At 36.1% G+C, this 13,341-nt stretch overlaps 2 protein-coding genes across 2 annotated transcripts; one reads left to right on the forward strand and one right to left on the reverse strand.

Annotated features, from left to right (window-relative positions):
* The first annotated feature begins 8,207 nt into the window (after positions 1–8,207).
* On the forward strand, positions 8,208–9,779 carry LOC145045183 (F-box-like protein). The gene is made up of 4 exons (XM_078993528.1): positions 8,208–8,431; positions 8,569–8,757; positions 9,001–9,249; positions 9,364–9,779. The coding sequence occupies exons 1-4, from the start codon at positions 8,363–8,365 to the stop codon at positions 9,631–9,633; spliced, it is 777 nt and encodes a 258-aa protein (XP_078849654.1). The 5' UTR covers positions 8,208–8,362; the 3' UTR covers positions 9,634–9,779.
* A 293-nt stretch (positions 9,780–10,072) lies between these two features.
* On the reverse strand, positions 10,073–13,341 carry LOC144998617 (E3 ubiquitin-protein ligase MIEL1-like). The gene is made up of 12 exons (XM_078958354.1): positions 13,185–13,341; positions 13,009–13,096; positions 12,745–12,801; positions 12,630–12,662; positions 12,475–12,552; positions 12,361–12,404; positions 12,229–12,269; positions 11,315–11,397; positions 11,142–11,233; positions 11,002–11,071; positions 10,619–10,660; positions 10,073–10,472 (listed from the first exon to the last, which is right to left on the reverse strand). Exons 1-12 carry the CDS (start codon positions 13,232–13,234, stop codon positions 10,344–10,346), a joined length of 807 nt encoding a protein of 268 aa, XP_078814480.1. The 5' UTR covers positions 13,235–13,341; the 3' UTR covers positions 10,073–10,343.

Consider the following 13,341-nt stretch of genomic DNA (forward strand, 5'->3'; position numbering starts at 1 on the left):
TCGGCTGACCAAATGGTAAAGAGAAAGGATAACTCTGTGATAGTCCCATGTTCCGTTACCAAAGCGTCCATATGTTAAATTTCCAAAGGAAGGGGCATTGGTTGCGAAGCTTCCAATTTACCTAAGGGTGTTAAAGTCAATAAATTTGACTCTACTTCAGGTAAAGTCCAATTTCTAACTCTGGTAAGTTTCTACTCTAAGATTCTTGATACATGATGTGACTGGGTCACATGGTGATGTTTTAAGAATAAAAAGAAAAGTGTAGAAACTTAAAGAAAGAATATTTTGAATCTGATCGCCTAGATGGATTTCTATCGCATACTTTGAAAATCGGATTCTTGAGCTACTTCTTAGGATTTATGAGATATTGCTTAAGAATTGATAACAACAAGTTTTCATATGGATTGTAAGGATAAGTTTTTCCGCAAAGTTTTTAAAAATAAAAGGAAATTTTGTTTTTATTTATTTTATGTATCCTTACAATGGCGTTTGTGAAAAAAAAAATTGTTGCTTATATGATTCCATTAATAGCAAGAGTGGAAATATGAAATTGATTCTTTCATTTGTGGTAATGTCTAAATTTATCAAATAAGGAAAGATCCTCATCACTCAAGTTTCAATTGGACCGGAACTTGGAATCATGCAAGTTGTATAGCATGATGAATGAGAATTTTTCATCTTTGGAAAATTAAGACTAGTTCCTTGTTAACATGTATATGTGAGTCAAGTGAAGGACTAAGGGATCGAGTACACATTCTTGTGTACTGGTCAAGTCCACCACAAAAGATCGATAAGATTATTCGTCATAATGTACTAAAGCTCAGTAAATATGGTTATACTTACAAGCTTAAGTGTAATTCTGAGACATTGGAAAAGGTTCCAATGTATGATAGAGCGAATAAGAAGAATCAACTTAGGCAGAAAGATAAAACTTTCTCAAATCTGAATTTAGTATCATCTTTATGATCATCTTAATGATTAATATACCATATCACAATTGATCCTCTAAGGTCATCTTAGTGAATTCTTATGACCAAGAAGACGAATCTTGAATTGTTGGAATGGTTAAATCAAGAAGATTAGTCATACTTCGTTACAATACAAGTCTTAGAGTTTGTACATCTGAAATTGGTAAGTTGTGATGTTTTGGATATAACAAAGACCAACTAAGGCCAATTATGTGAAGTGCTTGTCTTGATAAAGAATCCAAACTATCTCTTGAATATCTGAAAAGAGAGTCTTATATGTCAAGAGGATAGTGGGAGTCTTAAAGGTCTTGAAAGTCTCAAGAACTAATCAAGAATAAAAACCTAAAGTTATTCACTAGCTAGCACACGACTTGAGGTTCATAAACTATCGTGTTGACATATTATGTGCCCATTCCAATTAAAGTTGGCTTTTGTATATGAGTTCTTAGAGTTTTCAATTGGTTGCACAACAACTTGGAAGCAATGGCAGTCCCTTGAGCTGCTAGATGGCAAGAAATTAAGATTAAGTTAACTCCATATGAGTTTAGATTTGTCATTATCCTAGTCTTGTGATTATGGTTTGACAAATTCACATGGATAAGAACACATACACCATTAAATCTAAGTGTCATAAGGTTTCTCTCCGATTCATGAAAATGATGGTGAGGAAACACTTTCACTAAGTAGATTTTAGCTAGATAGCAATTGTGATATTTGCATTCTCAAAGTCATTAGTGGAGCGTGTGTGGTTTACCGGCACACTAACATGGATTTGTGAGAAGTGGCAAAGTATAAACAATCAAGACTATGATTACGGCATCCCTTTTCATAGTTCTTAAAATTGTTTAGACACACCTGTGAGCTATCTAAGATAAGGTGTATGATTATGATAAAGTTTTATCAAAGCAATCTAGTACCAAAAATATGAACTTTGGTAAGAAAGTCAATAAAGTATTGATTTCTAGAAGTCCAGCTGATTTCTGAGGACATGTCAAAGCTAGTGGGAGCTTAAGTGTTATGCTAATAATCATCATGTTAAGTGGGAGCATGATAATTATGATAAAAGTTGCAAGTTAGCAATGTTAATTATAGAAAACAAAAGTTTCAATTGGGAAAGAATTATTTTGCTATAATTAAGGGAGAGGAAATTATACTTCATCTTAAATCTAAAAGCTTAGATTGAGGTTTTAATCGTATTTAGTCAACGATATATACATATATATATATATATATATATATATATATATATATATGAATTTCATGTTGGAATGGCTCAACATAAGGAGTTTCTGTATATGGGTCCATTATTTGTGTTCTAAAATTCGATTATGATTACAGCATCCCTTTGCATAATCTGAATTATGAGATCTTGGCAAATAGAAATGGAAATGTTATAGCAAAAGACTGGTTTAGTCTTTATGTGAGACATCATGAATCGTGTCCCATATGCTTCAGATATAGGATCGATTACATGTGTTATATTCATCCTTTCTAAAATTTTCCAAATGCCTAGGGCATTAAGTAGGGAAAAGGTCTAGAATTAGATATGACTAAAAAGATTAAGCAATTGTTGAGGACAATCTAAGGTTTACCAAAGATTGGTTGCTCAAGGACAGTTGGAAGTATAGTGATAATTCTGGAAGGACCATATTGACATAATCTGTAAGGAGGCAACTCTTGTTCAGAAGTGATAGTCAAAATGGAGGCAACGAAGAGCGCTCATTTCCTCTCTATTAGCAAGAGCTCTTCCGCAGAGAGGTTGGCAGAGATGTATGTGAGGGAGGTGGTAGCACGACATGGAGTGCCGATCTCAATTGTCTAAAACCGAGATGTGCATTTCACCTCTAGATTCTGGAAGAAATTCCATGAGGAATTGGGTACTAGACTGCATTTCAGTACCGCGTACCACCCCCAGACTGATGGACAGAGTGAGCGGACGATTCAGACACTCGAGGATATGCTACGGGGATGTGTGTTGGACTTTGGCGGGATTTGGGATACATACTTACCCTTGGCGGAGTTTTCCTACAACAACAACCATCATTCGAGCATTTGTATGCCACCCTTTGAGCTGTTGTATGGGAGGAGGTGTCGGACCCCCATTTGTTGGGGAGAAGTGGGGCAGCATGTGATGGGTAGTACGGAGATAGTACTTCAGACGTCTGAGCAGATCCAGCAGGCCAGGCAGAGGTTGTTGACCGCTCAGAGTCGCCAGAAGAGTTATGCTGATAGGCGATGATCCGAGCTCGAATTTCAGTCAGTGATTTGGTGCTTCTGAAGGTATGTCCTTGGAAAGGAGTGATCCGATTCAGAAAGAGGGGCAAGTTGGGACCCCGGTACATTGGTCCGTTTAAAGTGATTGCGAGGGTGGGCAGGGTAGCATATCGCTTGGAGCTACCTGCAAAGTTGGGTCAGATTCATGACACGTTCCACGTATCGCAGTTGCGGAAGTGTATAGCAGATGAGTCGGCAGTGGTGCCATTGGAGGACATTTAGGTGGATGCGAGCCTGAATTATGCTGAGAGACCGGTGGCGATCAGGGATCGGAAGATCAACGTTTTGAGGAACAAGGAAGTGCCTCTGGTTTTGGTTCAGTGGCAACATCAGAAGGGGTCCGAGCTGACTTGGGAGCCGGAGCGTGAGATACGTGAGCAGCATCCGAAGTTATTTCCAGAGTGAGACTTCGAGGGCGAAGTCCGATTCTAGTGGGGGAGAATTGTAACAGCCGGATTTCCAAGTATATTATTTTGTTTAATTATTTTGGAGTTTGTGGAGGAACTCGGCAAGTTGGAGGCAAGACTCGTCGAGTAGGGTTGCGGGTGTTCATCCGGATTCACGTCGGGACTCGGCGAGTCCACGCTGTTTAATGAAACCCTAATCCCCCGGGTTTGGAGCCTATTTAAGGGCACTTATAGCCTTTCATTACGGCTACCAATCCCTTGAGAGAACCCTAAGTGAGCCAAATCGTTGTGAGGAAGAAGAAGTCACTTTTGATCTTTGTACCTTTGGTTTAGCAAGAAGGAGACGAACAAGAGCAAAGGGGAGGTGCGATTCTATCAGTTCTAGAGTTCAGAGACTCCATTTTGAGGTAATAGTTCGAACCTCCTTCAGTTTTGGTGTTGATCATTACAGTTAGGGTTTTCTAACCCCTTTAGAGAGTGATTGTGTGGAGCAAATGGTCCCTCTTCGAGTTTGTGCCTTGGATCTGGACTCAAAGAGGTCCAGAGACCTTAACCCTTGGAGCTTTATGAATCAGTTTGGGGTTATTGGACTTAGGTCGCCATTTTTAGGACTAAATCTCCTTTTGATGCCTTGTTGTTGTTATACAAGCATCAAGTTTCGAGCTTTACGTGACATTCATGCTTGGGAAGGCCAAATCTTTGATTTAGGGAAATAGATCTGACCTCAGGAGGTAAGTAGAGTTTGTGCATGGCATGAACTCGCCGAGTTGTTCCTGAGACTCGGTGAGTAGGGTTAGAGTTTCACGTAAATTGCTCAGTGAGTAGACTTGCCGAGTTGGGGGATGACTCAGTGAGTTAGAAGGGAGTTAGAGGACTGGAGTTCAAGGCGGTACTCGCCGAGTTGTTCTTGAGACTCGGCGAGTTGAGTCGTGGTGGCCCCGCGATTCATGCCTAGTATGACGTGTCAAGCATAGGGAGGGACTTGGCGTGCCAAGCGGGACAAAGTGTTAGAGAACATGTGTGAACTTGCCGAGTCACTAGGGTACACTCGGCGAGTAGGGTCAAAGTGTGACAGTTGACTTTTAGGGTTTGGTCAATAGAGTACTTGTGTTGTGAGGGGGTAAAATAGTCGTTTACCCTCCTGAGGGTGCCAATGGCAGGAAGAGTCTAGTTTCGAGAGTTATATTTATATGAGTATTTACTTTATGTGAATAGGCAGAGACTAGGCAATATTTCTACCGAGTCAGAGATTTACCGAGACGCCTGAGGTGATTCTTCTCACTATACTTTACCTAGTGTGGTAACAGAGTTGTGATAGAGTATTTTAGAGTTATATGCCAGTGTAATTTCATGTTATTTATGTGCTATGATTTATTGTGATATGTGCTATGTATGATTCAGAGTTAGGACCTTCGGGTCCATAGAGTTAGGGCAAGAGGGCCCATTGAGAGTTGGGGCTGGAGGGCCCCACTGAGACACATAGACCTGAGGGTCAACAGAGTTACAGCCTTGAGTGGCTATTATGTATTAGAGTGGTATTTTGGGGAACTCACTAAGCATTTATGCTTACAGTGTTATGTGTTATGTGTTTCAGGTACCAGTGATGATCGCAGGAAGGCGCCAACATGATTCGTACACACACATACCGGAGTTTATATATATATATATATATATATATATATATATATATATATATATATATATATATAGATCTTGGGTTTTGTACTAATACAATGTTGATACAAAGTTTTATTTATGATTTCAAATGATATTTTATGGGTTACAAAGTGAAAAATTGTTCAAATTTTTACAGTGTTACATTACGCCTTGCGTAGCTCCGGTCTGATCCATCCGATGGTGCGAGACAGCTGGCTTCGGATGGCATCCTTATCTGAGGCGTACGCCCAGCGTACCCTCGGTACACCCAGCGTTCCGAGAGGCTTCGCCCCCTATAAATACCTGCGAGGGTCTCCGGATTTTTCACACCATTCTCTTTCTCTCTCTAAATTACTTTCTCTCTTTAAGGGTTTTGACCCTCCCCTAAGCCTAGGTGATCCCCTAGCACCCTAAGGAAGCCCCGAGGCTCCCGGAGTCCTGAGAAAAAGGGTTTTTCGGTTTCGGAAACGCTGCTCCGAGAAAAGCCCGGTTTTCTTTAAAATCCACTGTAAGTGAGCTACACTTACGCAATTTTTAATATAGCTTTCAAATAATTATAGTAATGTTATTAGGTCGTTAAAATAATTATTTAGGCTATTATTACGAGTTATATCGAGTGTTATTTAACGCTTATATAATAGTAATAATAGTCCGACTATTAATTTGTCGTGGTTATTGTTAGACTAAACCCTAGTGGTATTGATACTAGGTTTTATCGAAGGAAAATTGTTTGAAAGTATCGAAGCGTTGTTCGAGTGCTAAGTCACCACCTTTCAGGTGAGTGCATAGTTACTTTCAGCTTACACATAGATATGAAGTATTTTATGTAAATTACATGTTGTGTGTGCATATTATCTGTATACTTGCTATCTATGTTGGATGAACAATTTTATACATGTTTTAAATGATTTAAACTATATATGTATTTTATATCTACAAAATGTGTTCGGTAAAACATGGGTAGATGTAATAGTTGTTGTGTGACAAAATAAAATAATGAGAGGCCTCGTTATAGATATTATTGATGATCCAGTCATCTAGCAGAGTATAAATGATGGCCACGGACTATTCTAGACAGTCCAGTGGAACACTAGCATGCTCGCAACCTGTAGGTGTTTATTGGAACTGTGTGTTTATTTGAACGGTGTGCTCACCAGGTGTACTCCACCCCCACATGGTTACCTTAAGGACATTTATTGCTGAGGAATCCCCTTAGTAGTAGTGTCCATCCCGATGAAAGTCCTTAGACTAAGTCCTTTATATTAGATGTTTTAGGGACATAAAGTGAGGATAACGGGAACGGGTAATCGCGTTTGTTTGGTTTGATAAAGTTAATAAACTTATTTATTGTGGGTTGAAAACCCCATGTGCTCACCAGGCTCCCAAGTCTGACCCACTCAGTTTCTTGTATTACAGGTAGTGGCGCATGATCATAGATGTGATGTCTTGGGATAAGAGATTAAAGGATTTTAAGCATGTAAATACGGAATAATGTAGTAAGGCCTATGTTGTATCGTTTATGCTTATGATCTGTATCGAACATAACATCCCGAGTCTTTTTAATGAAATACATTTCTATGGAAATGCTTTTGATAAATCTTTATTATATTTTCTTTTGGTACAAATTCCGCAACACTTTTATTTAAAATGTTACTCTGATTTTTAAACAAAGCATAAACAAAATCGGTCTTTTCTGGTCATGAAAATGGGGATATCACAATTACAGCATTCCACTTTTACGTGACAATATGTCCTCCATCAAACTAGCTGAGAATCCTACCTTTCATGCTCGCACCAAGCATAGTGAAGTTCACTACCACTTCATTAGAGAGAAGGTCTTAATGGGCGAAATAGACTTGCAATATGTGAAGACAACTAAGCAGGTTGCAGATATCCTAACCAAGAGTCTAGCAAGTGAAAAGTTTATTGAATTTAACAACATGGTGAGTATGGTAGAAGTTGATGTTGAGAGGGGATATTAAATGAGCAACATCTAGGTTCAAGTAAGCAGCTCACAAGCTTGTCACTATCATTATTTTTTTAGTTTATGTTTATTTTAATTTGTCTAGTATTTTCTCCTTGTTGAATTAGTCTAGATAGTGGGCAGTTGTCAAATTGTAGTTTCCTGTTTTCTAGATAGTGGTAGTGTAGTAGCAGTTTCTTTTTTCAGTTTTTTCCTTTTATGGCTTCCTCTTGTAATCTGTTTTCTTTCAAGTTAATCAGAATACACAAGTGTGTGTTTCCTTCTTCATTTCTTTGATGTATTCCTTAGTTGTGTACTAGGAAGATTGTCTTTATCAGGTCAACATTATTTTTTTACAATTAAGTCACTAAGTTTAAAAAAAAAAGTTATTTTAACACTACATTTTCCAACTGATGTTGCATAGTGATGTGTCAGTCTTTGATGATGTGGCACTGACATCATTTTCTGGGTGTCAAAATTGAAAAATAAAATAAAATATAGTGATTTATTGAAAAAAAAAAAAAATACAGTGTCAAAATCAAACTTTTCTGAAAACTTAGTATCTTTTATGCAATTTGTTTCTATTATAACATAGTAATTAGGACTTGTTGGAGGGTTGGATACCATTTGTGGGCAAACTTTTGATGTAAAACAACATAACGAATTAGCGTCTATACATACAGTGTCATAATCTCGTTGCAGTTTGTGTTCCAATCTCCATCTCTTAGATTTTCCTTGATAAATTCTTGATTTTAATAATTTAATTGTAAAAAAAAATTACCATAGAGTCAAAATCAAAATTTTATTTTAACTTGTATCTTTTATGGATTTTGCCCAAAAGGCTTATAGAATCAAATTTGATTACTAAATACGTTAAATGGTTGACATTTGCACATTTTTCATACGAAAATAAAAGGGGGATAGATTAACTTGCTACGTGCATTTCTCTTGCTTTACACACCTCCACGCAATCGCAGCAGAAATTTATGTGATGACGGCATCGCACATGATCATCCCCACTCCCAAATGTTATTTCTTTTGATTCTTCCTCTCAACAATCTACCCTAAAGAAACCAAAATCACTAACAAAAGATATGAACAATCGATCCATACAGAACTGGGTTCCAAGCGATATCGCCTTCAAAATCGCTTCCTTGCTTCAGGTCTGTTGATTTCTTTCGCTAATCTCCTTCCTTTCGTAGCCCTATTTGTCCGATTTTTTAATCTTTGAGAAATTACGAATTAAAAATTGCGTTCTAATTTTTGGGAAATTTCTATGAATTCAATTTGGGTTCTGAAGGAATTGGATTTGTGTTCGTTGGGTAGTTGCTCTCGGTTTTGGCGGGAGCTTTGCGGGTCCGATCATATATGGGCGGGTCTATGCAGAGACCGATGGCCAGCCCTCGGTTTCGATAAAGAACAATCTTCTTCTGTTCCTGAATTCAATCCCCATCAACTTCAACAACAGCATTTGGACTCCAATTTGAAGGTCTATCCTTATATTTTCATTTCCATAGATAGTCGCTTGTCTGACTTGAAATATACTTGAATGGTTTATTGAGGGTTGATTATGCTCTTCTACAGTAACAATTAAACCAAAAGTCTTTTAAGAAATTGGTAACTTAATCACTTCTTAACATGCAAACTCGTATTTGCAAATGAAAGAAATGTATGATGCTACATTAAGCAAATTGTATTCATTAACGTGAAGAGTTTTTATGTGTGAGTGTAGGGATGGAGGGGGTTTTATGTGAATAAACATCATGAAATGGCTAGTAAAGCCGATGCTGTTATTGCCTTTTTGGACCAATGCATTTCATCAGAATCCGTTGAGGTTAATCATTATTTGGTTGCAATGCAAAACATGAATTCAATGCAATTTGGGTTCAGAGATGTGGTGTTGTTCTTTTTCAAAGAAAATCTTCATGTTTTGCTCAATTTGGCTGGTTTGCACTACTCTATTGCATGGCTAGGAGTTCCAGTAAGCTTACAATATCCAATCCCTTTACAGAAACATCACCAAATTTATGTTATTATATTTTAACGAAATTATGGAAATATGTTGAATAAATGAGGTTGATGATACGATTTGTAGGCGGATGATGTGATGGAAGCTTTAAATAGCTCAAAGATTTGTGATCGACAAATATGTGTTCAATGGTGGAAGCTTGGGAGATGGTTGTATGGATTTAGGCTTCGTGATGAGTCGATTTCACGAAGGGCTTCTTTAAGAGATCTTGCAATGATGAAAGAACAACAAGTTCTTGATGTGCTTTATCGGGGTGCTATTCATGAGGTCATACGTGTTCAGATTTCGGCTGCTAAACCGGTTACCTCACCTTGGTCATGCCAAACATCAAGCTAGAGGAAGGTTTTTATGTGTCATGTGTGTGTATATATATAACAATATATAATGCATTGTGTGTATAATTGTTGATATGTATGTTGAATAGTGTAAATAAATGGCATCGATTCGCCTGAATTTAATGTATATATTCAGGTTAATGATTAGTAATTTGAACTTCAAGTTTTAAAAGCACAAAATTTGTAACCCCTTTGGTAGAACGGGTTCTATTTGCTATGATATGTAATTTCACCTTTTTTTTTTTCAATGGAAAAAAGATAAAAATACTAGAATAGGAAAAATGGATTTGCTCATGTGAAATCATTAAACATATTTAAAAGTATACAAAACCACTCATTTTGACTTTAGTAATGCTAGTGAAAATTAAAAACAGAACACCAAAATCATTTGTTTTTTATAAAGTTCCTTGAGATTTTCATATTCATAATATAGATCCGACTTAAAAAAAGTTAACATTATAAAGAAAAAACAAACAAAAGCGAACATGTTTACTATTAATCTATTATACAACCCAAGTTGCTTAGCAAGGGCTACTTCAATCCACACAGGTGGAGGAAGAATTGGCTGAAAACAGTGCTTTCTCTTGCACTCCAAAACCATCTATCCAGCAATTTTAAATTATATTTTTTTTTTTTTTCGCGAATATAGAATATATAGAGGTATATAAATCAACCTATTTTATAATACGAGACAAACAAGGGGCGTTTCGGTCATTCTTGTGGTAAAACAGGGGGCGCGATCGTCCGTGTATTATACGATCTGCAATGGCGGCATTTCTGTCCAATTATGTGAAAGAAAACTTCTGTAGTGTCATTGCAGTCGTTACATAGTATCCAAACCTGAAAAATTCGATCCTTATTAGTTTCACATCGTATGCAAAAAGACGTGAATGCCCTCGTAATCATTATCATCGAAAATAACCCTAAAAAGTTGGCTCATTTGTTGTAACAAAAGTAGTGCAAAGTCACAAAGGATGTGATAGTACCTTCTTGTGTCTGTAATCATCAGGCATTAGAGTAGCTTCGATCTGCGAAATGAATGTATAAATGTCAAATATGATCAAATAAGAAAAAGAGTAAGAAGACTTTGAAGAATTGATTATATTTGAAACAATGTCTATTTGGCCCCTTATCTAGTTTTTTATTAACTTTAACCATTTAGTACTTATATATTGTTATTACATTAATGGGAAAAATGATCAATTTGCATTGGTTATAGACCAAATCGGTAACAAAATGAAACAACAAGACAAATTTGCAACAAAATTTTTTTGGATCAAAATCGCAAAAGTTTGTATAATATAGGGACCAAACTTGTAATTTACTCCCAAATAATGAAAACTCATGAGAATCAATTTGATAGACCAACCTCTTCATCGATCATCTTCCATGTTGCGGACATGTCCATAATCGATTTGGCGCATATCGGACAGCAGAATCTGTTTTAAAATTCAAAAAAGTTAATAACAAAAAGTTTATTCTATAATTAATAGTCACAAAAATACTTACTTATCTCGTTTTATCATCTCGTTGTAACAATCACGATGCATTGTGTGTCCACATTTCATAACTGCAGTGTCTTTCATCGAGTCGAATAAATACTGTGAATGTAGTCATAGCAATTAATTATTAAATTATGCAAAATTTAACCCAAGGTAAAAGAAAGAGAAAAAGAAACAAACCTCATAACATATGGGACAATGATGTCGCATAGAATTTTCGACACATAAATGGTTATCACGTAAACCAATAGAATAGCAAGTTCCTAGGAAAGCAATGGTCATGAAATATCAAAAACAAATAACTTTGCAACTAAAGAATACATATAAATGTGATTATATGAATTTGTTTATATTTATCATTGTTGTATTAAGTTTTCCAAATATAAGATCAAATATTAATAAATATATAGATATCTATTTAACTTAAATTATAAAAGCTATTATTATTTACTAGCTAAAAGCCAACCAATTCTTGAAAAACTATAAGCTGATAAAAAAATAAAGTTTGATAAAACCGACCAATAAATTAACCGAAAAATATAAAATGATATAAAAAGAACGGTTGAAGATTGATTTTTTTTTTAAAGAATATACTTAAAAGAATTTTTTTTCAAAAAAGTAAGCTTGTCAAAACGTTAGTTGGGATAACTTGTTTTTAAAGTCTGTTTAGAAACTATTTTTTTGTTTGTCAAACATAACAAACTAAAAGTTTTGAAAAATAAATTAGTTGTTACGTGACCAAACATATATTTATTTTGTACTATAAATATACAATGTGTAGTTATATTAATTTAATCTCAAAGATTTATAAAAAGAATAATAAAAATAACATAAATGAAAATTGGTGATACCTACAAATATTTAAAGTCCACAAAATGTTTTTGACTTTTTGTTAATTGTTATAACTGTGTTATATTTTCGGGTTGTTGATTTGATTGGAAAAAAAAAATGTAGTTGAAGCAGAAAGACTCGAGGTAAGTCCAAATCCGGTCCAAACTGGTTGACAAAATCCGGTTCGACTCAAAAACGCCGTGAGTCCGGTCCGTTAACATTGAGCAAGATTCAAATTACAAAATCACCCCTCTATGGCATACCACATTTTTTGCAATGGAAGAAGTTCTCACGTCCACCAACTCTGAACACGAAAAGAACTATATAAATCAAATCACTCATGGAACAATGAACAACTGAATGAACAAAAAAGAAGAAATACAATCATAACTAACCTGCAGATGCCACAATCGTCACAGTGGAACAAACCCTTGTCAATCTGCAATATGATGATGATTAGCAAAAGTGAAACGAAAACATAGATATACAAATCGTTTGGAATTTCATACATCATCATCGTAGAATTTGCACAATTCACAAAAGTATTCCCCCATATTGACGCCACAATTTGTGCAGGAACGAGCAACCTGGAAATCAAAGAGACGATTCAGTGATTAAAGAAAGGAATTGTTGTAGTTTTGTAGATCGAATCAATGGAACATACAGGTTGCTCTGTGTCGCAAACTGAACAAATCACCTGCAACAAACATGAAAATTTTCAGTCGATTGTAGGGTTTATTATATTCGCAACTCTGATGATGAAGGAGAAAGGAGCGTACTTGTTTCACATCGGATCGAATAAGTTCATGGCGATCGTAGGGATTTTTCAACATATTCTGAGGGATAAACAGAGAAAATCAGAATACAATCAGAACGGAGATTGAATCGATTCAAATCCATACGACTAGATCTGCAACAAGCTACTATAAACCCTAAAGTTCCTCTTCTTCGAAACCCTAACAAACATTCGTGAGATCTAAACACTTAAATCGAAGAATACAACAGAAATCGCATGAAAAAACGAAGTAATCGAGTAATCGTACCGTAGCCTCGTTGTGACAATGACGACAGTCGAATATCTCGTTACAACAAGGAGCTCGAATCATACATCTTCTTCGATAATGCTTGCATCTAACACAAATGGCAAATTCATGAAAACTTACAGACTATACTTACACAGCAGATTACAAAAATACATGAATAAAGTATGATTAAATACCCGTAACCCATCTTCCCAAAATCCAAGCGTTCGTCGTTGGGGCCTGCCATGGAGGTTGAGGGAGATGGAGATGCAGTAAAAGTTTCCTAATTCGGAAAGAATGGGGGTGTTATATGATCTTTGGACACAAGCATCGAGGAGAATATATATTATATTT

Source organism: Lactuca saligna, chromosome 5 (assembly GCF_052625555.1).
Source record: "Lactuca saligna cultivar CGN05327 chromosome 5, ASM5262555v1, whole genome shotgun sequence".
NCBI classification, from domain to species: domain Eukaryota; kingdom Viridiplantae; phylum Streptophyta; class Magnoliopsida; order Asterales; family Asteraceae; genus Lactuca; species Lactuca saligna.

Bases quoted from the DNA above. Each gene is read 5' to 3' on its own strand.
- LOC145045183 (XM_078993528.1), top strand. From the start codon at position 8,363: ATGAACAATCGATCCATACAGAACTGGGTTCCAAGCGATATCGCCTTC. The intron at 8,432-8,568 runs GTCTGTTGATTT...TGGGTTCTGAAG, and splicing joins AAATCGCTTCCTTGCTTCAG to GAATTGGATTTGTGTTCGTT. The intron at 8,758-9,000 runs GTCTATCCTTAT...GTGTGAGTGTAG, and splicing joins ATTTGGACTCCAATTTGAAG to GGATGGAGGGGGTTTTATGT.
- LOC144998617 (XM_078958354.1), bottom strand. From the start codon at position 13,234: ATGGCAGGCCCCAACGACGAACGCTTGGATTTTGGGAAGATGGGTTAC. The intron at 12,405-12,474 runs GTATGAAATTCC...ATCATATTGCAG, and splicing joins GCAAATTCTACGATGATGAT to ATTGACAAGGGTTTGTTCCA. The intron at 11,398-12,228 runs GTATGCCATAGA...TTGCTTTCCTAG, and splicing joins CTTCCATTGCAAAAAATGTG to GAACTTGCTATTCTATTGGT.